Here is a 25410-nt window from a genome sequence, read left to right on the forward strand (position 1 = left end):
CGTCTCAGGCCTTTTAGAACGTGGTGTGGGTCCTCCCAGAGCTCTGCAGGGGCAGCTACGAGGCTCCTTCTTGGTTGCACTGGGGACTGAGAAACAGAGAGGCCCAGGGGGGTGCCTAAAGGCACGGCACCAGACAGGGCAGATGGGGGGACAGCCCTGGGGGCAAGAAGGGAGGAGGGCGAGGGCACGGCCGGGGTCCCAGGAAATGCCCAGCAAATAGCCCGGGGAAGGGGGACAGAGCATCTTCAGTCACTACCCCAATTTCCCTAACACTCTAAGGGTCAGTGAACATCCTAGTGATCAGCGGCGGGGGGGGGGGGGGGGGGGGGGGGGGAGCGGGGGGACGAGGATCAGAACCACGAGGTCGCAAAGCCCTGGTTCCCTCCTACTTTGCCAGCAGGCTGTCCTAGTGATGCCCACAGGCACGGGTGGAAGCGTGACCAGCTGTCTGTGCCTCACAGTGGCCTTCCCAGCTCCAGGCGAGTCCCTGCCTCTAGGCTTCTCTCCCTCCCCAGGAAAAGATAACCCGCTGTCTGGTACACAGTGGAGCTGCACAGACCCAGAGCAGCCAGGGGCAGGGGCAGGGGCAGTGTGCTTATGATCAGGCTGCCTGGGGCGAAGGGGGGAAAAGGCTTCTGGGGGCGGCCTGCCCAGAGCCCTCAAATGGCTACAGCGCCCAGCACAGCGCCTCTCCAGGGCGGGTTAGCAACCAGAGAGGCAAACTGTTCTTCTGTGTTCTCCGCCCACCTGACCCCCAAGGAGTTGCTGCTCGGGCTGTAAACAACGAGCTATTTTTTCCTGCTCTGCTCCTAGGGAGTCTGCGGCCCCTTTCCATACCATCCGAGGGAGTCTGTTCAGGTGCAGGCTTCACACATTCAAAGCCAGCGGACGTCACAGCCCCAGAAAGCCAGCCACTTCTAGTCTTGCTAGTGTCTGGGCTCCAGGTTGCACATTCCTTAGTCTCCTGGAGCCAAGATCCCTGTATAAATACCGATGCGTTCTCTCTCATTCTCGCACACATGCCCTCTCCCTGCTCAGTCTCTCCACCCCCCGCCCCCACACGCACGCACACACCTCAACCCACCCCCAGCAAAAAGCATTGCACAGAGGACGCCGTTTCCCAGCCGAGAGGTCACCGGAGAGACGGGCGGTCTGCCAGGCAGTTCCTGAGCTTGCATTTGGGTCGGCCGTTGGGGGCGAAGCACTCTTGAGCCAGAAGCAACCCTCGCCTGGGCTCAGACCCCCAGGGCCTCGTCTCCACGGCTGTCACGCCTCGCCCACCACGGAGAGTGAAAGACGAGATGGCCACTGCCCTCGGGCTCCCTGGTGGCCATGGTGGTTGCCCGGCCCAGAGGGGCTTCAGAAAGGTGACCTTGCTCTGGCCAAGGCCCGGCGGCGGGCCAGGCTACGGCCTGTAGATCTTAATGACGTCTTTGATGGGCCGCCGGCAGATGGGGCAGCAGGCCCGAGCCTGCCTCCTGAGCCGCAGGCCGCAGCTGGTGCACAGGCACATGTGTCCACACGTGTAGATGACCGTGTCCACTTCGCCATCGAAGCACACCGTGCACTCGCCATTCTTGCTGCCTGCTGGTTCCGGTGGGGGGAACACGGGGGAGACCGGGGGGCTCAGTGGGGAGCTGGGGGCTGTCACTGCAGAGAGGAAGGCCAGGCCAGGCCTAAGTAATGTGGTTCGCAGGTGGGTTCCGTTGGGGCAACCCCAAGAAGGCAAAGTTTCTCTGGGGGATCCCATGGGGGAATAACTTTGGGAGACACTAACTTGGGCTTTTTGTCTGGGTTTTGCCCCCTTTCCTGCCCCCAAGCATCAGGCACCGCTATCACCCTTTGGGTGCCATATCTAGATGTTTCTCTTCCCGCCAGCTGAATGCACAGCTGAGGAAGGAGAGGATGCGGGGGTAGGGGGGAAGGTGACCCCCTGCTTAGCCCTGGGAAGGAGCCAGGCCAGCCCCTGCCCCCGCCCCCCGCCCCAGGTCTGCATTTCCTTACCCAGGGATGACTCCGATGCCGAGGAGGACTGGTTGACACTGAAGGCCATATCGGAATCGCTATCGTCCTGGGAGCCGCTGAGGGACCCCGACGGAGACGGGATCACAGGGCTGGACTGCAGGGTGCCTGAGACAGAGAGACTCCATCAGGTGGGCGCTGCCCTGCCAGTCCCTGGCTCTCCGCTGCTTTGCACCTTAGCCTCCCCCTCTGTCTAATGGGAGGGCAAGAGCCGCCTCACAGGGTTCCGATGGCGTCGTACGTGCGTGGTGGACATCTACTATGTGCCTGCCCCGCCATCGTTCCCGTTTACTTCTGGGAAGCAGTACTGGGGTTTTATGTCACATGATCCAGGCCAGTAAGAACGTCTCCCTCTTGGTCTCAATGGCAGTTTAGGGAAGGCCGCATAACCCAACAGAGGCCAGTGAGGCCTGCCCTAGAACTTTCACTCCAACTACGGGGAAGAAAGGCTCATTGGCAGGCTAGCCTGGCACCGCAGGGCCGGCCCGCGTGAAGCCAGCACAGAGAAAGTGCACTCCGAGATAGAAAGAGGGGTGAAGTCCTACTGACGTCCTTCCCACATCTGGACCAAGCAACAGTCGCCATTGTTCACTACTTGCTAAGCATGCGGGAGGCAACAGGCACCTGCTGAAAGTATGCGCATCTTATCCTTTCACCCTCACAACCCCAGATGCAGGGGACCCTGCCCTTCTGCACAGAAGGAAGCTGAGGCTCTGACTGCCCCGCCTCTTCATGGCTGAGCAGCCAAAGACTGCGGCAGCCGTTAATTCTCTCTGTGCTTCAGTTTTCTTCTCTGTAGATGGGATCATGAAACGGGTTTCCTACCATGGGCAGGAGGATAGAAGGGAACGAGGTGACAGAGGACACGGTCATCGTGTCTGTTAGCCTTGGGACTCGACTTCCTGAACCATGAGAAAGCAGCTGTGCTCTGTGAACCTTCCCCACACCCCCTCTGCCCCGCAAACACCATGCCCTGCAGCTCTGCACTCCTGCCTCTGCACCCGGTCCTCTGCCGCCGCCCCCCCCCCCCCCCCCCCCATCCTGGAGCCCAGGGCCTGGCCCAGTTGGTGGGTGCTCCGTGTCTGGGGCAATGAAGGAATGCAAGAATCATCTCAAAATAGGGTGGTTCAAGCCCGCATCCATTTTCTGTGGACGGTGTTGTTCTCACTTCCTCTTTTCGGTATAACTGTACATACTGTTTCTCCTACACTTACTATGCATCGGCTATGTAAATCATGTAACCATAGCAATGGAAATAACGAGTGCACTGAGCATTGGCCGACTGCATAAAGCCTGCCACACCCTGACCCCGCAGGTACTTAGGTCGGTGCAGACAAAATGTGGTCCAGGGACCTGCAACCTGGGCATCCCTGGGGCACTTGTTGGAAAGACATCCTCCTGGGGCCCAGTGCTACTGCATGGAAACTCTAGGTCAGTGGTTCTCAACCTTCTGGCCCTTTAAATACAGTTCCTCATGTTGTGACCCAACCGTAAAATTATTTCCGTTGCTACTTCATAGCTGTAATGTTGCTGCTGGTATGAATCATCATGTAAATATCTGATATGCAGGATGGTCTTAGGCGACCCCTGTGAAAGGGTCGTTGGACCGCCAAAGGGGTCGCGACCCACAGGTTGAGAACCGCTGCTCTAGGTGGAGGTGCGTGGTGCGATGGGCCTCAAGTTTGGGAACCGCGGGCTGGGCTTCAGCGGTGGCTCCAGCTCCAGCTCTCCCGCCCCCGCCCGCGCTGCGCCCTCTGGGTCCCGGCGGGCCCGCGCATGCGCAGTGGGGGAGGGGGAGACTCACCGAGCAGGCGCAGCTGGCCGGCGGCGCCGCCGCGCACGACGAAGAAGGTCCAGAGCGCCTGCGTGGTGTCCACGCACAGCAGGCGGCCGCGCGGGCGCCCGTTGACGCCCAGGTGCACGTCGCCGCCGGGCCGCAGCGTGAAGCTGAGCGCGTCGCCGCCGCTCGGCACCGGCCCGGCGCGCGCCACCACCCAGTACTCCTTGCGGTCGAGCAGCGCGTCGGGGTCGGCGGGCAGCTCCGCGGGCCGGAGGCCGCCCGGGTCGCACGAGGTGATGCCGAAGGCCAGCGCGCCGGGCGCCGGCAGCCCCGGGCGGCCCACCTCCACGAAGAGGCTCTCGCCGGGCCGCAGCGGGCGCTCGGAGAAGACGAGCGTGCGGCCGGCGTCGGGCCGCGGCGCGCAGGCCACCTTGCGGTCGGCGGACAGGCTCACGTCGGGCCCGCGCGTCGCGTGGAAGCGCAGGTCGGCCTCGAGCAGCGCCGGCGAGGACGCGGGCCGCGGGCGGTCGCGGGGCCCGCACGGGATGGCGGCGGCGTCGGCGGGCGGCGGGCCGGGGGCGCGGCCCAGCCCCAGGTGGCCCAGCTTGGCCACCACCTGGTTGTTCTCCAGCTCGTTGTTGTTGAAGTTGGCGGCGTCGAGGCTGCCGGGCGGCGCGCAGGCGCTGAAGCGGGCCTGGCTGAGCCGCGCGGGCGGCAGGGTGTCGGCGAAGGTGCTCTCTGCGGGCGGAGGGAGAGGACGGGGGTGAGGGCGCGGCCCGGGCCCTGCCCATCAGCCAGCCTCCTTCCTCCCCGCAGCCCTCCCCGCGCCTCCGGGGCCCCAGCCTCTCCCCCCCCCACCCCCTATTCTTTTTCTGGTTCATGTGTCGGTTGGTTTAGGAATCGCGGATGGCCCGGCCGGCCCGAGTGGCTCAGGGGTTGAGCTTCAACCTATGAACCAGGAGGTCGCGGTTGCGGGCTCCATCCCCAGTAGGGGGCGTGCAGGAGGCAGCGGATCCATGATTCTCATCATTGACGGTTCTCTCTCCCTCCCCCTTCCTCTCTGAAATCAATAAAAACGTATTTTAAAAATCATCATCGCAGATGCACAGGATTGAGTTAAGCATAACCCTTCGTTTCCCTGACATCTGACCTTGGGGATGGGCAGGTAAGACCCTTGCCGCCTTCTGTGCTCCCTCCTCCCTTCTCTCCACCCCTTCGCCCTTTATTTCTCCTCCCGTTCTTCCCTCCTCTCCTCCTCCTGCCTCCCTGTTTCCTCGCTCCCTTCTTTCTTTTCCTCCTCTCTCCCTTCCTCCTCCCTTCCCTCGGAGGTTTTCATACTCGTGAAGCTGTAAAGGGCGTTTGGAAACGCTTTGTTTTCTGCCTCCCCAACCAGAACATAAGCTGCGAGGGAAAGAGGGGCCCTTTTTGCTCTTTACGTGTGGCCTTCGTCTGTGACAGGGGCCGCTTTAAGCTCCTCTCAGGAGGGGCTTCTGCGGTCCTCACACACCTGTGCAGTGTGGTCTGTTATTATCTGTTAGAACTCGCCATTAAGCGGAGAAGGAAGTTGAGGCACAGAGGGGTTCAGGAGTGTGACCACGGTCACAGGTCACTAAGCGGCAAAGCAGGACGAGAGTCCAGGCCTCCAACACCTGCCGGCTGAGCCAAGGCAGCAGGAGCACAGCCTGGTGGCACCAAACACCGAATGCAGAAGGTTTCAATAAGAGATGGACCCATTCCGCCAGCCGGTGTGGCTCGGGTTGAGCACTGACCTATGAACCAGGAGGTCACAGTTCAGTTCCCCATCAAGGCACGTGTGGGGGTTGTGGACTTGATCCCCAGTAGGGGGCGTCCCATCACTGATTCTCATCACTGATGTTTCTGTCTCTCCCTCTCACTTCCTCTCTTGAAATCAATAAAAATTTTTAAAGAGAGAGATGGACTCATTCTAAAAACAAGAAACTAAGGAGGAGTTTTTTGAAAGAATCATGAAAATATTTTTGAATAATTTTTAGTGATATGAAAATACGTTTTGATACGACATATTACAGTTAAGTAAAAAAGCAAAATAAAGTTATTTATCATCCAGGTAACAGGTCTTTATACTTTGGTAGATGAATAGTTGCCTGTCTCCCCAGCTAGAATGTGAGTTCCTAGAGGGCAGGGTCTGTGCCAGTCTGCTCACCACCATGTCCCCAGGGCTGAGCAGAGTACTCAGCAAGTAGCCCCCATTATTATGTGGTTTATTGGATGATGAATGAATGAGGTCTCTAGCACAGACTGATCTTAACAAAGAAATTGAAAAGAAAAAGTCATTAACATATTTTGAAGGTTTTTTTAAGTGACAAATATTAACCATAATTAAAGCAAGAAAACGTGTTTCTCAAACTTTAAAACCAGGTCCCTCCGGCTAAGATTTTGTTAAATATTACTATACAGAATTATAGTTTATGTTATGGAATAAAATTTTTCTTCCTCTTCAGTTTTCCTAATATAAAATTAAGTCATAATCTTGAACATGCTTTTTCAAAAAGCCTGCCCGAGCCCCTGGTGAGAGTCTGATATGGTACTCTGCAATCCTACCCCTCCATACAGGGCAGATTTGGCAAACTGGCAATCCCAGTTTTGACCCTGGCTCACAGACCTGTTTTGGTTGGCCTCCTGGTTTTTTGTTGTCCCCGCCCCCCTCCCCCCCCCCTTTTTAACTCTTTTTGAAAAACTAACCTATACAAATAGTATAATGAATGCTGATTATCCAGATTGAACAATTCATGGCCAATCTTGACACCTCCACCAACTCTCCCTCCTACATTATGTTGAAGCAAATGTCAGACATGCCATTTCATCTGAAAAAATTTCAGCATGTCTCTCAAGATAAGGGCAGCAAACTCCCCCTGAGTTCTCACCACCAGGATTTCAGCACTGGCCGCTGCCTCCTCTGATAGAGCCAGCGCCACCCCTGCCTGCCTGCCTGCCTCCCCAGTGGACCTGGAGCCTCTTACCAGTGGGCTGAATGCTCACTGCCTGACAGTGTAGACACTGGAGGATTAGGGCATAAATTACCATCTGAGTGAGTGGATGTGTGAATGCATGAATAAAGGAGTGAGCAAGTGGAAAAGGAGTGACGGAATGAGCAACAGAATGGATGAAAGAATCAGTGAGTGAGTGAGCAGATAATTGAATGAAGGAGTAAGCAAATAAACCTGGGCCAGACCATGGACTCTGGACCAACCCGGCTTCACAATTCAAGTCCTTTAACCCCTCCATGCCTCAGTTTTCTCAAATGTAGAACAGGGATCATGAGTTGTCATGATAAATGACTTAGAATGTATCGATTGTTTAGGACTAGGCCTCGCCTAGCGAAGTGAGCCCTCTGCGTCGTGTGAAATAAACACACAGCCGGCGCACGGAGAACCATCGCCTGGCCCCTCGCAGCAGGGACGGCGGCCCTGGACCTACCGAGGAGCTGGACCTCGTCGGTGATGCCATACACATCGATGAGCGCCCAGAGCGGGCCGCCCACGGCCACGCCGCAGTGGAAGAGCACGGGCTCGCCGTCGTTGACGCTGTAGAAGACGCGGCCGTGGCGGTCCACCCAGTAGGCCAGCACCGTGTCGCGCAGCGCCAGGTTCTCGGGCAGCGCCTTGGCCCAGTAGCCGGGCCGCGTGACCAGGTCCGGGCAGGCGTACTTGGGGATGTCCTGCGGGCTCATGAGCGACGGGTCGTGCACCGTGAAGCCAAAGCGCAGCGCGCCGCTCCAGCCCGGGCGCACGGCCACCAGGCGCAGCCGCACCTGCTCGTACAGCCGGATGGGCCGCTGCGTGAACGTGACCCCGTTGCAGAAGCTGTTGCGCCGCGTGGCCCGGCGCGAGTGGCCGTCCAGCCGCACGTTCTTGCCCTTGGCCTGCGCGTGGAAACGCGGGGCTTCACCCAGGACCGGGCGCCGCTCGGGGCCAGGCCCACAGCACGGCCGGGTGGACAGGAGGCGGGCGGGAGGGCTCGAGTCTGCGGGAAGAGACAGGCAGGAGGGTTAGGGCCCCTCAGAACTGTGCCGCCCCGATTCATCTTTTAATAAAAATTCCATCTTAATTAAACCAGTACTTGGTGAACTTAAGAAGGTTCCAGCCACCCCAATCAGCCCAGCACTCCCACAGCAAAGTCACTATACCCACTTCACAGATGAGCAAAATGAGACTGTGTGTGTGTGTGTGCGCGCGCGCGCACCGTCGGGGGAGAAGCACTGTTCAGAGCTGTTTCACCCGCTGAAGGGCCAATACCAATGAGCTCATCACCCAGCAGCTAGGCTGGGGTCAACCCACTTCTCCATCCCCATCAAATCCTTCCTGGTCCTCCAGGGGCCACTCCGGCTGCAGTCTGTCCAAAGGCCACAGGGGCCTTGGATTCTTGGGGAGAAGTGTGTGTGTGTGTGTGTGGGCGGGGGGGGACGGGAGGTCGAAGACTGCTTTTCTCTGAAATTTTTGTTCAAAAGCAAAGCAGAAAGGGCAACAGAAAGACTGGGGTCCGGGGATCCCGTGACAAGAGGATGAAAGGTGGGACCTTGGCTTCACAATAGAGTCCAGTCTGGAGCCAGGCGCCGGCCCTTCCTGGCTGGGATGGGTGGGAGAGCTGGTCACTTCTCTAGCCCGTTTCCTCGCCTGTGAAATGGGGACATTGCTTAACTCGCACAGCTGCTGAAAGAGCTGTGGCTGCAGTTTCTAGAATAGGGCCTGGCGCAAAGTATGTGCTTAATAGGCAACTAATAATATCCTGATACTGAGGTTCCAAGGAGACCTAGGCTACAATTCTGTGCCTGCCCCTTCCCTTTACCACAGAAAATGAAGACATCCTTTATAAGCAAGGTGACTTTTCTAGGACATGCACCTTTTAGGATGCTTTTCTTAGGGAACTTTGCCCCAAAGGACTTGGAGAATATTAGGATGGTCTCTTATTTTTTAAAACATGTTTTTATTAATTTCAGAAAGGAAGGGAGAGGGAGAGAGAGATAGAAACATCAATGATAAGAGAATCATTGATTGGTTGCCTCCTGCATGCCCCCTACTAGGGATCGAGCCCACAACCCGGGCATGTGCCCTGACCGAGAACCGAACCGTGACCTCCTGGTTCATAGATTGATGCCACAATCTATGAACCACTGAGCCACACCGGCTGGGCCAGGATGGTCTCTTTGAAAGGATCTGGTTGCTGGCCATGCACCCAGGTGGCCTGGGGCTGAGGCGAAAGCGTCATCCTTCCCACCTCCTCCTCCTCCATCCCAGGGGCAGTTCCCGGGGGCCCCGCAGCCGGGGGGTGGGGGGTGATACTGCATGAGTCTGTGCTGTTGCTCACAGCGTGCCTGGCAGGTGCTCATTAATCGCAGGCACTCCCTCGCACACGATGGTCTAGTGGTGGGAGAAGAATGGCACCCCAGGGCATGGCAGGCCACTGCAGGGACCACTCCTCCCACGCCCAGCCACGGGGCTCACTGTGCTCTGGGCACATCAGGGGGTTCAATTACTACTGAGGCTAATGGGAGGGAGGGCAGGAGAAAATGAAGAGGGAGAGGCGATGAGGAGGCAGGCACGCCATGGCCGACCCTCCCCGGACCCCAGGAGAAGGCCCCAGGCACCGAGGGAGGAAACCATGGGGGGAAGACCTCTCTCCGAACAGAAGACACAACACAAGGAATGAAGCCACGGTCCCACATAAGAAAAGGCACTTCAGGAACAAGAGCCATTCCTCCATTTGTCAAACGGTAGGGGGCACCTAGTATGTGCCAGGCACCATTGCCAGGCACTGGAAACACAGCAGCCACCTAGGCAGATGAGGGGCCCACTCGGTGGTGCTGACATTCCAGACTCCCTTAGGCCTGGGTGACGACGGGGCCCAGAGGCCCCAGACTCAACCAGGGATGGGTCAGAAGGTGAAGCCCACAGAGCCAGGTCCTGAGGGAGGAGAGGGGATATTCCAGGCTGCGGGAATAATAGGGGCAGAGCGGGGGGAGCCAGACTTTGCAGGGAGAGTAAGTACGGTTGGCGTGGCAGAGTGTCTGAGGTTGGGCAGGCCCTGCTTCCTAGGGGCAAGGGGTGAGGTTGCCATCGACATCACAGGGACCAGACAAGAAGGCCCTAAATGCCAGCCCGAGAGGCTCAGATTGCACAGCGTGGGGGACAGGGAGCCAGAAGGGCTTCCAGCCAGGCAGCCAGCATTGCCCGCCAGGGAGGGGCCCCCAGCAGCGAGGACCGGGACACAGAGCCAGGCTGCGGCCAGCTCTGAACCACAAGGGTAAGCAAGGGCCCACGGGAGAGCTAGTTCATTCGGACAGAAATCGAGTGGGGAAATGCCACTGGTGAAAACCACCAGGAGAGGCAGCCCAAGGTCTCTGCGCACGCGTGCTACGGCCCGTCCGTCCGAGCCACCAGCTCCTGGCCGCCGCCTCCTCCCGCGTCCCACAGGCCGGATTCTCTCCAAGGTCCCCGGAGCCGGCAAACTCTCCAGGAAACATGAAATACGACCACAGATGAAAGCCCTTCGGAGCCCCAGAGACCACAAGCCACCCTTATTTGATTATTTTGAGCTCCCCTGACATCACTGTTGCTTTTCCAACCTTATCTCTTAATCGGAGAGTTTCCATACCAGAGGACTTGGGAATTCTAAGCAGATGTTCCTTCAGAGCGGCCTCATGGTGGAAGTGAATGCTGGGCTGGGCGAAACACTGCTTTGTTACTATAAGGGGAAGAGTCCTGCAAATCCAACTATATGTTAGGGCGCACTGCAGCCAAGTCACCAGCGAAGTTTACATATTTGTTTAATCTTGATATGATCCAACTTCCTTCAGGGAATGAGGGATAAACACTCCTTTTTCCCCTTCTCTGAGGCCAGAGCCCTGATGTGCGTTAAAGAAAACAGAGGGAAAACGTTTCTAAGAAGATGTGTTATTTACATAAGTTGAAAATGCTGAACATAAAAGAGCAGGCAACCTCCAAATTGTACACCCACACCTGCTTTTAGCTCGGCCCAGGGAGAGTGGCATCCGGTTGGGAGATGTCCACGGAAAACCCGGACTTCAGCCTTTAAATCACTGCAGGAGACGCTGCAGCCACACTATGGAAAGCTCGGAAAGGACAAAAACTGCCTCGGTCTCCCCACATGCACAGCCTACCCCGCACTGCATTTTCACGTCCCCGAGAGAGCAGAGAGCCCAGCGGGAGTCCTGGCACATAGTAGATGCTCACTAAATGTTTTTATTTTCTAAATCTCAGCTTGAGAGGCAATTAGAAAGAACACAGGCTTGGAGACAGACCCGGTTTAAATCCGGTTTTGTCATATCTTAGCTGTGTCATCTTGAGGTACATGCTTAATGTCTCTGGGTCCCCCCCAACCAGACCTAGAAAACCGGTAAGAGTCATCGGCACGCTGCAAGATTGCTGAGAAAAAAGGAGGCCAACTCATCAGATACTCAGTATGTGGCACATAGTAGGTGTTCACTAAACACTCGGTCTCTTTTTAAAACCACCTTATTACAGAAAAGGTTTTTTTTCCCGGGTCAGAGATGCCTACTGTGGGCCTGGGGAATACGTCCTGAATGGTTTCTCCCAGGGAGGGCCAGCGACCTTGGCCAGGAAAGGCCTCTTGCAAACCCTGGGGTTGCTTTCCCTTGATGTCCAACGACACAGGCCTATTTTTAAGCCATCTCAGCAGCGTCCCAAATGCACACTGGGCCACCTCCTGAACGGATCCCGCTCCTCGCCCCAGCCCAGCCCAGCCCAGCCTTCCTTTGCTCCAAAAACAGTCGGGAAATGGCGTTTACCACCAGAGCAGGGCAGGCAGGAAGCCACAGCTCCTGCTCCTCTGGCCGCCGAGATGACAGCTTCCAGCGCGTTAGCATTCGAGCAGATGGCATTCGACTGAAATTTTCAGCAGATTGCTCCACAGGGGGCGAGAGCTGCCAGGGAGCCCAGTCTATTCTGCACCCTCCCCGCACCCAGCCGTGGACAGAGCGCTGATCACCCAGGCGCGGGCCTCGTGTGCTGGGTGCAGTCTTCAGGACAACCCTTCAGGGTGGGTTTACCCCCTTCCTTTTCCAGATGAAGAAACTAAGGCTCTGAGAGCAGCAACACTGGGCAGGTGCGCCCTCCTCCCAGGCAGCTCCGTGGGGGCCCGTCACAGGCCTTGAAAGCTGTGCAGGCCTCTTTCCCCGAAACGTACCCACAATCCACATGCCATTTGACATGGGGCTTCCGGGACCTGCCTGACATCCCGCCTCGGCCTGTGGAGCGCAGGAGAGAAGTCTGTGATCCGAGCGACATGTGCCCAAGTCCGCAATGCCAACCAACAGCGCGGGCGGCAGGAAGCCACATGGTGCGTGCGTGCGCGTGTGTGTGCATATGTGTGTGTGCGTGTGCATGCATGTGTGTGTGTGTGTGGTGGCATGTGCATTGGAGAGAAAAGGCAAGGCTGGTCCCGGGCAGGGCTCCCCACCGCCCGAAGCAGGGCGAGGATGTGGGTCCCCGTTGGCCCATAGCGCGCCTCTCCCACTGGCAGGCTTGAACGTGGGCTAGAACCAGAATAACCCACGCGCCTCACCCTGCCAAGTGGGGCAGCGGCATGTGCCCAGGGGCCGCCGCCAGCTTAATGGGACTTTGTTCTCTGCCCCAGAGGCCTGGTCAGCCAGCACCCCGAGTGGAAAGGGGCCAGCCCGCGCTGGAAACTGCCACCCGCTCCCCTCCCCTCCCTTTTGCAAACAAAACCCTCAGTGCGGTCACCTCAGTGCAGCCAGTGACACTCCTGTCGGCGGCGGGGAGGCCGGGCGGGAGGCCAGAGGTCACGGGACGCTGCTGCTGGGAGAAGCCGGCTCCTTCCAGGCCAGGCCGGCAGCCTTTCCGCTCAAGTGGGCTGGATGCACGAGTTCCCAGGGCGTGAGGTCATCCAACACCCCCTCAAAGAGTTCTCAGTGGCCCCGGGATTCCCAAGCCTGTCGGACCCCCTGCTGGGCCCCTCCTGATAACCCGGCCCAGGAAACTCCAAACTCAGAGGCGCCAGCTCCCAGGGTGGGGGTGGGAGGGCACCAGGGATGCGGGGGGAGGGGGCTGGGAACATGCCCTCATTCTTTCCCGAGTACATCACTTCCTCCTTCAGCTGACATTTAGGAAACATCCACTCCGTACTAGGGCCCGTGCTAGCTGCAGGGACACAGGTCCTGCCGAGCCACACACAGTCCCCACCCCCCACAGCCGGGGACAGTACAGACACAGGCCGCACAGGGTGGTCAGCACGAAGGACAGGGGCCCAGGGGACACTTCTCAGGGAAGCTCCTCTGCGGAGAGAAGTGACTGGGACGGGGAAGCGTGTGTCGGGCGGAGGGAACAGCACAAAGGCCAGGACGTGAGGACAAGCTGAGGGCATTTGGGGAACTGCAAGGACTTCAGGGCAGAAGGGAAAGGGGAGAGTGGACAGGGAGTCAGGGGTCGCATCACAAAAGATCTTAGAGGCAAGGCAAAAGAGGCGAGGGGCCTCAAGAAGGCCCTGAGGGCCAATGATGTGTTTGGAGCAGGAGAGGAACCCCGAGAACCCACCTGTCTGAAGAATGAGATTAAGCCCCGCATCTTCCCATAGAAACTGTTCCTTCCTTCTCCCCTATCAAAACGACCCAGCGCAGTGGGAGACACACACTCCAGGTTTAAGGGGCTGGCCCCACCCTGCCCCCGCCCTGCCCCTCAGCACCGGCTTCTCCTCCGGGCAGCCCGGGGCAGCTGCCTGTGGAGTCTGCCAGCTTTCTCCTTCTCTTTGCCTCGAGGGGAGCCACTCCCCGGCCTGGGTGGTGCCCAGAAGCCTGGCTGCTCAATAACCTCGGCCCCCCGGGAGCACCTGCAGGCCCTGTCCAGACTCTGGAACAATAGAGCCACACCCCTGCTTTCCAGGGTCAGAGGCAGCTGGTGCAGAGAAAGCTCCCTTGCACACCCTTGCTCTCACTCCGGGAGCCCAGGAAACGTTCCACAGGCCCCACCGCTGGGCAGTTTGCCGGCCCCGGGGGCAGGAGCCCACCTCTGTGGCCCTGGCAGTGTGTGCCAGGGGCTCACCCGCAGCCATTCACTGTCGCCACCCCTGCCAGGACGCTTCCAGACGAGGAGCCCAAGGCCCCGAGAGGCGGATGTCCTGCCAGGGGCCGCCCAGCCCGCGGAGCCAGTGCCTGTGTCAATCTGGTTCAGTCGGATCCCGAAGGCTGCATCCTTCCTCTTTCATGCCTCCCTGCCCCCTAAGGTCCCTCACTCACCCCCCCCCCTCCCCCCGACCCGCAAAGAAAAGAGCAAGACTATGTACAGGTAGCCTAAGCCACCTTCGGGCGAAGGGGGTGAGCCGGGCCCTGCCTTGGTCTCAGGGAGGGGCAGGGGTGGGGGTGGAGATCATCAATCAGCTTGTTCTGAGCTGCTCACAGGCCTTGGTTTGGTGGAACTTGGGATGAACAATAAGCCAGGCATCTAAAAAAGGAGAGCGGTGACTGATTAGGAGGGGCAGGGGAATGGAGCCCGGCCGACATCCCTGAGGTCTGAAACAGGAATCGTGGCGGGGCACGGTCTGAGAGGCAGACCTCCCAGGGGGCAATGCGGAGACTGAAACCAGCCCTCCATCCACAGGCCGCCTGGGACCCTCCTGAAGACCCACTGCTGGTGAGGCAGGGAGGCTCAGAGAGGTTGGGAGAGCTGCCCAGGGTCACACAGCCAAGAAGCGGTGGCGTTGGCATTTGAACCCATACCAGCCTGGCTCCCAGGGCTAGGAAGAAGGGTCTGTGGTGCTCTGGGCAGAGTGTAGAGGTCGTCCCTGCAGGGAAGATTGGCGCACAGGGCCTGGCACACAGTCAGTCCTCAACGAATGCCCGTTCCTTCCCTGCCGAGGTTGGCTCTCAGGCCCACCGAGGAGTGACTCTGAAGGGTGCCTCTTCCACCCGCTTCCTTCTCTGAAGACCCCGCTTTCTCTTTGCTCTCCCCGCCTCCATCGCGCTGGCCTTCCTCCAGATGCCTGAGGGCTCCTGGGAGCCTGTGGGTGTGGGCGGACGAGGCGTGCAGGAAGTCTGCGGGGCTTCGGCCCCTTCCCTGAGAAGTCAAGGATATGTGTTGGAAATGCGAACTCTGAAGCCCCGAGAAGAATCTCCATCCACACATCCTAAGCGCGGGTGATCTGAGAGTAGTGGCTCACTGGCCTGTCTCTATGGCCCTGTGGACCCATGGCACAGACGAGGACATTAAGCCCAGACGGGGAGAGTCTGGTCCAAGATCATGTGCAGGTCAACAGCTGGGTCAGGATTCAACTCAGATCTGAATCCAATGCCCGTGTGAGCTGTGGACCACCACAGGCACCCCTCGGCCCGCCTGCGGGGTCAGGTCCAGATCGCTGCAAGAGAGCAGAGCGCAATAAACCGAGGTGCGCCTGAACGCAGAACTGCTTCCCGAGGCAACCAGAGGGCACTTTAGACATCTATCCCAGGACCGGGAGAGGTGCCACAGACACGGCAAGAAGTCACGGTCTGATCGGTCCCCTCCCCCATCAATTCCAGGAGCACCGCTGTCTTGCCTTCAGTGGCCACTTCCGGACTGTGTTGGGCTCGGACTTCTCACGGAGTCTCCTATCTATTCCTCACCACAGCCCCGTGAGGGAGGGGCTATCATTACGCCCATCCTCAAGACAAGGAGATGGAGGCTCAGAGAGGGGGAGTGACTTGCCCAGGGTAACACAGCTTCGCTAGAGACCCGAGGTTTGAAGTTGAGGCTGCCTCCAAAACCAGTGCTCTTTTTCTAACCACGTCTCTTGGCGCTCCAGCCACAGAGCACATCTGTAACCGTGTGAGCCTGCACAGAGCCCCCAGCCGCCGAATGGGAGGTGGGGTGTGGCGATTCCGAGCGCTCACGGGTCCTGGGGAACGAAGCCCCGGTGACCTGCGTGCAGGGATGAAGGTCTGCGCCACCTTCAGAGGCAGGGAAAGGCCACCGTCCCACCTCCTGCCCTTGAATCTCCGGAACCTCGAAGGCACGGAAGCTCTCCTCTGGTTAGTGGAAAGTTACCCAGTCGACCAGGCGTTGGAGACACGGGGTATGCGTGTGCCCACCCATCTCATAAATCCATCATCCTTGGGGGAAGGGAAGAAAACATGCGCCCGAGGGATATAATTATGTTATAAACAATGTGTAATGTTGAGGATGTAAACAAAACACGCTTGTTAATAGCGATGGGCGCTCTGCCAGTTCCGAGTGCCAGCCATCCCCACCCCACCACTTCCCCCCAATGGCTTACTCATTAAAGAACTTTCCCCGGTCGCCCAGAGGTGAGGCTGAGCTGCCCGAGTCTGGTTAGAAGGGTGAAGAGAGAAGGGGTGAGGGTGAGCCGGGAGTGATGTCCAAGGATGGCTGTCCTAACCCCATTCAGAAATACCTGTCGCCGCGTCTGCAAAAAGGCCGAGGATGGGAGGTGGGGGGAGGGAACAGACCTGGGCAGGGCACGTGACTTCATCTTTCTGTGCCTCCGTTTCTCGATCTATAAAATGGGGCTAAAATCTCCCAACATGCAGAACTGGCGGGAGGATTGTAGAAGTGAGAGAAGGTGAAGGGCCCTGCCGGTGTTCAGCAGGCGAGCACCGGACAGCACTCCCCATCAGACCTCAGGGTCAGAGGCGCCTTAACGGACCATCATCCCAGACCCATCTGGTGCTCGAGTTGCCTTTGCAATGTCCATGTCCAGCCCCAGCTAAACACCGATGCCCCTCCCGCAACGGGCGCTTCCTCCCCGCCCGTTTCACTCCAGGCAGCTTCACAGTTAGAAAGCTCTTCCTTTAAGCTGAAATGTGCCTCCGTGTGAGGCCCGCACATGGGTCACATCTGCATTTGGTCCCCATCCTGCCTGCTTGCTGGCCTCACGGTCTGCAGACAGCTCTCAGGCCGCAGATCCGCAGGCCGTGCTGCTGGGGATCCGTGGCTCCCTGAGGGGTGGCATGGCCCTCGCTTTGCTGTCCAGAGAGACTTCAGGACATCAGCTGTCCCCTGATCTGCTCTGAAAGGCAGTTGGAGGCCTACACATCAGACACTGGGGGATATCAGCTGGGGTCCCCACCGGGAACCACAAGCCACTGGAGCCTGCCCCCTGCCATGCCGAGAGGCAGGTGTGAGAGAAACAAGTAAAAAAGCAGGTGAGCGACTACCACAAGCCTGCCAGGGTTTCTAAATGCTTACAGACCCCTGCTCACTACTAGGGGGCTTCCAGCTCGAGCCCCCACCCCAACCTGGCAGTTACCCACCCCACACCAACACCCCTTCCTTCCAGCCTGACTCCCCGAGCTGTGTGCCCCTGGGAGGTGACTGTCCCTCTCTGTGCCTCTGTCTGCTCTCTCAGCCATTACTCAGGACTAATATCAGTAGCCATCTCGCAGGGCTTGTCCTGGGGTTCCATGCAGGCACCTGCCTGGAACAGTGCCCGGCACAGACTGGCTGCGTGATACCACTTAGCGGTTGTTACTGTTCTTCTGTGTGTGTGTCTCCCTGGGGAGCTCGGGGCTCAGAGGAGCCGGGGCTCGTTGGCCCAGGGAATCCAGTCCTAACAGGTGGCCCGTGTGGACATTACTGTCTGTCGGACGCTGTGCATGCCCGGGAGGTCACATCACCGCCCCTTTCTGCAGAAAAGGGGATCGAAGCTTGGAGGGGTCAGGCTGCTTATCTGGCTAATGAAGAGGCAGGGCCGAGACCCGATGGTGGGGTGCGGGGAGCTCAGCCCGTGCTCCTACCAACCCTCCTGATGGGGACAGCACGCTCCTCCCTGCAGGACAGCCTGTGTGCAGGGCGTGCAGGGCGACAGGGGTCTCCCCGCGGGCGCCCTTGCTCACGGATTGGTGGGTGCCGCCTGGAGCTCCGGGTGGGCGATGCACCAGGACACCTGGGAGTGGCGAGTGTGGGTGGCTGACCACAGGGCAGTTTTTACCGGGCGACACGTCAGAAGCCCAAGCCCCAGTTGGGCAGGAAGAAGGGGTTCACCCCTCCTCCAGGGCAGGCTTCCCAGAGGCCACTCCCCCTTCTGAGCTGCAGATTCAGGGTGAGGCCTGAGGGGACAGACCGGTTCTGGGGGCAGCTTCATCCTGGCTGCTGTAGACAGTTGTCATTCACCTTCCCAGGACGGCCAAGATGAGGGCCTGTGGGAAGGACTGGAGGGGCGCAGGGCGCAGGAGGGAGGCGAGGGGCAGTGCCCCCTGGTGACGGAGGCGAAGGGGCTTTGGAGCCGGGCAGGCCTGCGGTCAGATGCTGCCCTGCCACCTCCTGGCCGCCTGACCCGTGAGCTCAGTTTCCTCACCTGTGAAATGGGAGGCTCCCGTGGAGGGCTGGCCCTGCTGCTGTAAATGGGACGGAGCAGGTAAAGGTCTGGCGCGGGGCAAGCAGGCGGAAGCCCTGACCACTCTGCCCCACGGCCCAGGTGAGCAGCCAGGCCTGCCCCGCTTCCCTCTCTGCTTTCAGCGCTAGCACACGCCTGGCTCCAGAGCTTCTGTTTCCAGCCAGCACAGAGCACCACCAAGCACAGAAAGCCCCTGGGTCCGAAGGAGGGCAGAGCTGCCTCTTGTCCGCGAGGAAGATGACACACTGTGTCCTGAGAGGTCCTTGTAGCCGCCCCACGCAATTGCTCCGTCCCTGCTGGCGAACACGTCTCATCCCCCAGCCAGGGAGGGAGGCAGCTGGAAACCTAAGCCTCCCGACTGTGCCGGCCTGGCCTCTGACTCCACATGCTACCCCCACTTGCACTGGGACCCCCAGAATGCCACAGCTCCCCACCTATGGCCTGCTCTCCCTCCCCTCAGGCCTTTGCACATCTAGCCCCTCTGCCGTGCACAGCCTTTCTTGGTCCCTCCTCTTGGCTAACTCCTCTGCTTTCTGGGCTCAGCTGGACAGCACCTCCTCCAGGAAGCCTTCCTGCATTCTCTAAACTCTCACCCCTCTGGGCTCCCCCTCCCCCAGCTACTGCTGTACCTGCCTGTCCTCGAGTTCTCTCCCATCAGACCTTGAGTCCCCAAACCCAGGCTGTGACCCCAGGCCCAGCACAGAGCCCAGCCTGAAGGCTGGTGGACAAATAAAAACTGGAAAATTGGACCTGCCAAGAAGATTCTCCTCATCAGACATCAGGTGTCCTGGAAAGAGCTCCAGAACCCATGGGACTGCCGTCAGCGCACATGGAGGGTGCCTCCCAGGCCAGCCCTGGGTCTGCGGTTCATGGTCACCTGGGCTTTCAAGGCAGGAGATGAGGGCTCCCGTCAGCCAGCCCCGCCGGGCACCCCAGGGCAGGCCCAAGGCCCCTCCTTACCATGGGGACAGCAAACGCCCTGGGCATGTGCTAAAGACTGCCTGCTCCACTCCAGTTCACTCCCACCCCCACCAACCACGGGAGCCACGCACCCTCCCCATTTCACAGCGAGGAAACTGAGGCAGAGAGGAAAGTACCTTGGCCAAAGTCCCTCCACTGACAAACGGCTGGGCTGAGATCTGAACCCAGGCAGCCTGATCCATGTTCCAGGCCAGGACACAGACGTCCGGCTGCGGCTGACCAGCGAGTGGGCTCATCATGACCCTTAGACACGACGACCCGTGGAGAGAAATGCATTTCACACTGTGACACACACATACACATGTGCGCGCACACACATACACGCATGTACACACACACCTGAAACAAAAGTTCATGAAGCAGAAGCACTCTCACTGCATAGATCACTCAATATTTTATCTTCATTCTATTCTACATCATTACAGATTGTTTTAAAGCTGGTTGCGCATGACCCACAGTAGATGGCTCACTTGGTCTGGCGGCCAGGCCTTGTTCGGGGCAGTGGACACGGATCCCTCCCTCTCTTAGGCACCTGTGCCCTGCGCCCTCTGGTAGCCTGATCAAAGCTGTACCGTGCTACTAGAACAGCGGTTCTCAACCTGTGGGTCGCGACCCCTTTGGCGGTCGAATGACCCTTTCACAGGGGTCGCCTAAGACCATCCTGCATATCAGATATTTACATGACGATTCATAGCAGTAGCAACGTTACAGTTATGAAGTAGCAACGAAAATAATTTTATGGTTGGGTCACAACATGAGGAACTGTATTTAAAGGGCCAGAAGGTTGAGAACCACTGTCCTAGAACATTCTATTCCTCTTCCACCAGCGGCTGACCATCCCATTCACCGCTGAACCTCCAGTGCCTGGCACGTGACAGGTGCCCATAGGTGTCAGGAAAATGAATGAAGGTGAACACAGTTAAATATAGGGTCACCCCAGCTTGGGGTGGAGATCAGGGTGATCTTTGGGTGACAGAGCCACAGGAAGACCTACAGGCAGACTGAAGGAGATGACGCTTGAGGGTAGAGGTGACATCTAGAACTTTCCTTCAGATGTCACCTCCTCCAGGCAGCCTTCCCAACTTTCACAGCCCCAGAGCTCCCTCCTCTCCTGCCAGGGGAGAGAGCGCAGGGAGCAGAGGTGGGAGCAGGACGAGGGTAGAAACGGAGGATGGGCCTAGTTCCTTCTGGTTCCAGCTTCTCCCTGGGCACCTCCTCCACTTGTCCTGCACACCGGACAGAACCACTCCCTCTTCCTCACTTCCATTGCTGGACCAGCCACGCCACCCTCCAACCCCACCCCAGCCCCAGCATCCTCATGGGCCGTCACTAAGGGGCCTTGCCGCATCAGGCCCCAGCAACGTGTCCACAGCCTGTGGGTTTCAGGGCTGCCGGCGGGACCACTGTCACTCAGAGGCTCAGCTCAGGCCTCTTGCTCCACTGGGTGGGAGGGAGGCGGATGGGCCGGAGAAGGCAGGCAGGCCTGGCCTAACTACGCGTGACTGGGTGACAGCGGGAGAGAGGTGCGGGGAGCAGAGAGCGTCACCGTGGGGTCACCCACACAGCCATTGCAATGGCTGTGAATAGAGTGACAAAGGCTTCTGTCTTTCCAAGAAAGTCCAGATCCAGGGAAAGGAGTGGCTGCCAGGCCCTCAGAGCATCACCGCCCACTGCCAGGGAGCGGAGCTGACCCACAAGGCCCCAGCACCCACGCTCTCCTTTCCCAGCAGCTCTGCGGGCCAGGGGTGGCATCCGAGGGGCCCAGGGAGGAGCAGGGCCTCCCCGCTCTGGCCAGCGTTTGCAGATTGCCCCTCTGGATGAGGAAGACTGGCTCCCCTCTTACTCCAGGAGAGTGCCTTTGTTTGGTACCTCTCCGAGCCTCCATTTGCCTCCCTGTAAAATGGGGATAGCTAGAGCCCCTCAAAGGGGTTCGGAGGATTTGAAATAGGCAACCAGAGCTTGGCAAGGTCAACACTTCTCTCCCGCCAAAGCTCCAGGATGCCGGCGACTGAACTAACACCAAAAAGGTGGTTGACTTGCTCAATGGACAGACTGAATGATTAACCAGCCCAACGGAGAGTTTAAGTTCAGCCTCTTCTCCAAACGGAGCCTCGTGCTGAGGGAGGGGCAAAATGTGAGAAGACAGGGAAGAGCTCCTCCTCCTCGACCCTCCCCTCCCCCCCCCAGAAATCCTGCTCCCCCCCCCCCCCCCCCCCGCGCCCCACGTGTTTACACTTTTCCCCCCTTACAAAATCCAGAAGAAGGCTGATGGAGTCCGGAGAAAAGGCCCACGTGGTTATTAGCAATAAGACAGACCTGGGTCTTCAAGCTCAGCTTTGCCGATGCCTAACTGTGTGAGCTGGGGCAAGTGTCTTAACCTCTCTGTGCCTCAGTCTCTTCATCTGTAAAATGGAGCCAGGCCCCTGACCTTGCAGGATTGCAACTAGAAAGGAATGGGTCGTGCACACAGCAGGAGTTTAGCCAACGTGGGTTCCCACGCTGAGCCGGGCCCACTCCTGCTCGTCGGAATTGCCGATGCTCTCTGCCAGGGACGGCCCCACAATTGATCATAAAGCACATTCCTTCCTTTGCTGTTTCGTTTCCTTATTGTACACAATGGCATGCCGGTGGACTGGATGCCCATCAGCGTTATCTAAGCCATGGATGGGGAGGCACCACATGTGGGAGGAAGAATGCAGGACTTTGAAGCTAAATAAACCTGGATTTCAATCCTCGTCTGTCAACTGGATGCGCCGTGTGAGCTGTGGCTTCCTTACCTGTAAGGTGGAGACGATCACCCCTACCTTGCAGGGCCGTCGCACGAATTAAATGCACTCATTCATTCAACAAAGGTTTCCAGGGCATCCACTGTATACTAGCCACTGGTCCAGGTGCTGACCATAGAGCAGTGAACAAATAGACAAAACCCTCCCTCTTTAGACAATAAACAGCCGACTACACACACAGCCGGCACGTGGTGACCCAGGTTAAGGAGAAATGAGAAGCAGGGTGGAGGGAGGGGCGAGTGCTGGGGACAGGGCCCCTGATGGAAGCAAGGGGGGGGGGGGCGCCATGCGGGGGGGCTGGTGGAAGAAGGTTCCAGGCAGAGGGTTCAGCAAGTGCAGGAGCCTTAAGGAGACGCGTGCCTGGCATGTAAATGAAGCCACATATGCAGGAAGCCTGGCCCAGAATCCAGGTGCTTGGCAAATGCCAGCTCTCTATTTCAAGACCCGAGGAAGAAACCCCACGCATGTCCTTTTCCTGAGAATGAAACAAGGATTTCTGCAGGGCAGGGCTGAGCCAAGTGTTCTTTCAGCCTCACATGCAGGCGACACAGCTCCACTGCCTGTTTCTGAGCCCCTGCCAGGCACCAGGTTCTGAGCTGGGCAACCAGAGATACAAGATGATCCAGACCTGGTCTCCGTCCTCACGCACCCCAAGGCGAGTCATGGAGGTGGGTGACCGCCACGCGGCATGGGCAGACGTACCAGCAGAGACCTAAGGAGGGATCTAGGTAGCAGACCGCAGGATGGGATCGGGTGTGGGTGGTCAGGAAAGGCTCCCTGGAGGAGGTGGCAACTAAGCTGGATTTATTTTTTATTTTTTATCTTTTATTGATTTCAGAGAGGAAAGGAGAGGGAGAGAGAGATAGAAACATCAATGAGGAGAGAGAATCATTGACTGGCTGCCTCTTGCACGCCCTCCACTGGGGACTGAGCCTGCAACCTGGGCATGTGTCCTTGACCAGAATCAAACCCGGGACCCTTCAGTCCACAGGCCGATGCTCTATCCACTGAGCCAAACCAGCTAGGGCTAGGCTGGGTTTTGAAAGTTGGACTAGGCTAGAAAGGATAGTCCAGGGGTGGGGAGCATCACAGACTGAAAAGGCACAGTGTATGTGAGAAACGAACCGCAGGCAGGTCGCTGTGGCTCAGGAGACACTTAGGTACTGCAGCGGGTGAGCCGCCTAACCCCCGGCACCCAGCCCGGCCCAGCCCAGCGTGGCCCAGGCCAGAGCCAGGCCCAGTGGACTGAGACCACAGAAACCTCCAGCTATATTTAGCTCACCTCACAGCCTCTGTGCCTTCGCTCACCCCAACCTGACCCACAGGTGGCAGAATGGCTTTTTTACTAGAACAGCATGCACGTTTCTTAGTTAAGAAATCCTGAAAAGGGGCCCGTGCCTCCACGCCGTGTCTTCCTGGCTGGGAGGTGCTGCCGTATTTGCCATCACCCCGGACACCTCTGATTGGGTGGGTGGATTCCCCCCAGGAGGCAATAGCCCTGTCAGTCAGCGGACCTGGGTTCAAGTCCTAAATCTGCCACTGACGCACGGGTGACCTCGCCTCTCTGAGGATTTGGAGGTTTGAGTGCAGTGGCCCTAAAGCTGCCCAAAGGTGTAGAAAAGTAGGAGTTGGCTCCTCCTCCATCAGCTGGCCTTGGGAATCCCCGGCTCAGCTCCGGCCACTGCAGTCCCCTCCAGGGGAAGGAACAATGATTGCTTGGCAACACCTAGAAGGGAGGGCTCTCTGGGAGTGTTAGAGCAGAGATGGGCGATGGTCCCTCTCCCCCTAAGCCTCACACTACATTTACCCACAGCTGACTGCCCCCCCACCGAGCTGTGCTTTTGTACTTTCTGTGTGTGTGTGCTTTTGTACTTTCAACACACACACACACACACACACACACACACACACACCTCACCTTCTGCATAAAGGATGCTACACATGCCCAGCCGTCAACCAAAATAAAGACTCATTCTAAAGACACGGGGGATGGGAGAAGGGCTGGCCGACGGACTGGGGTCCCCACCCAGACAGACTCTCCCCCTGCTGGCGGTGTGACCTCAGGCGAGCCACTTCCCCTCCTCTGAGCCTCAATTTCACTTGTGAAACTGAAACCCACACCCTTCCAGGGAAGCTTCTTTGCATACCCTCCGTGCAAAGGCGAGGACATGCTAAGTGCCGGCACAGAGCCTCCGCGCGGATCTGTTCCACCGTGACCGGGTATCCTAGCAGTGAGACCTCCACTGCCCCCACTCCCACCCTCGGAATCCCCTTACTCTGCCCCCGCGGTTCTGTGCTGGTTTTAACTACAGGGGAATGCGCTCTGCAGTGGCGACTCCGAGGGGCTAGAGTCCCTAGTTGAGCGGACACCAGAGGGGGGCGCAGCCGGGGGTGCGCGTGGGAACCTGGCCAAACCGAGGCAGCTTGTGCCGCGGAGGCGCTGGACAGCAGTAAGCTGGGGTGCTCCTGAGAGCACCCCCCACTCTCAGTAGCTGCAGTCTCCACACAACGGTTGGCTCTGGCCGTCGGAAGCCCTGGGGAGCCCGGCTCCAGTCCCCACCCCCCACCCCCAGGGCGCCCCAAGCTCCCTCATCAGCGCCCCCAGGCTGGAACAAAGGCGAGGGGGCGCACAGCATCGCCCCAGCGGCCCCTTCGCTCATCTGGCCAAAGCCGGGAGAACAAGGATGGGGGTCCCCAAGGTAACCAGGACGCGGTACCCGCCTTCCCGGAGCGCAAAGCCACCCGCCAGGCGCACACGGATATGGGGTCCAGGAAGCCCTAGAGTCCAGTCCACTGGACGCCGAGGATTCCAAGGCGGGGGTGGCTCTCCGGAAGTCCCCCAGCTGGCCCCCCAGGGAGAGGAGCACCCCAGCGCCCGCCTCCCGGGCAGGGCTCCCGGCGTACCTGGCAGGGTCCTGTGCGCCGTGTTGCCCATCGCTGCTTCGGGGCGCGGCGTTGGCAGCGGCGCGCAAAGGGCGCACGAACGCTAATTGCGCGGTGGGCCGGGGACCCGGGCCGAGGGCGGGCCGCGGGGCATCGCGGCTGCACGGGCGAGCCTGCCGGCGGCAGCTGGGGCGACCGCCGGGAGGGAGGCGGCGGCGGCGGGAGAAGGCGGAGCCACCGGCCCGGACCCGCCAGCTCCGCCCTCGCCGCCTGCCGCCTCCAACCGCGCAGGGAGGGAGGGGCCGCGGCCGCCGCATCTTTTGAAAGTTTGCACCGGGTGGCGTGGCGGGAGCTGAACCGCCGGGACTCCCGCCCTCGCCGTTCCCGCGCGCCCGGGGCAGGAGGGCGCGCCGGGCAGCTGGGTGCCCTCTGGGTGCCGGGCTTGTCAGCCTGCTGACCTTGCCCTCATTCAGTCCAATAGTTTGAGAAGCCCTTCTGTGTGCCAGCCCCTCTTTCAGGCGCCGGGCACAGGGGACCCCGTCTTAGCCCCCAAGGAGTACATATCGGGGTTCGCGCGGGGAAAGGACGCATACACAGGCA

The 25410-nt window shown here is 59.0% G+C and overlaps 1 protein-coding gene across 1 annotated transcript; it reads right to left on the minus strand.

The window, feature by feature from the left end:
- Positions 1 to 338: 338 nt before the first annotated feature.
- On the minus strand, positions 339 to 24995 carry NEURL1B (neuralized E3 ubiquitin protein ligase 1B). The gene is made up of 5 exons (XM_070414402.1): positions 24832 to 24995; positions 7259 to 7804; positions 3827 to 4540; positions 2005 to 2130; positions 339 to 1650 (listed from the first exon to the last, which is right to left on the minus strand). The coding sequence occupies exons 1-5, from the start codon at positions 24860 to 24862 to the stop codon at positions 1406 to 1408; spliced, it is 1662 nt and encodes a 553-aa protein (XP_070270503.1). The 5' UTR covers positions 24863 to 24995; the 3' UTR covers positions 339 to 1405.
- Positions 24996 to 25410: the final 415 nt, after the last annotated feature.

Source organism: Myotis yumanensis, unplaced genomic scaffold, assembly GCF_028538775.1.
Source record: "Myotis yumanensis isolate MYYU_CA2020_CCGP unplaced genomic scaffold, mMyoYum1.0.hap1 SCAF_5, whole genome shotgun sequence".
Taxonomy (NCBI): domain Eukaryota; kingdom Metazoa; phylum Chordata; class Mammalia; order Chiroptera; family Vespertilionidae; genus Myotis; species Myotis yumanensis.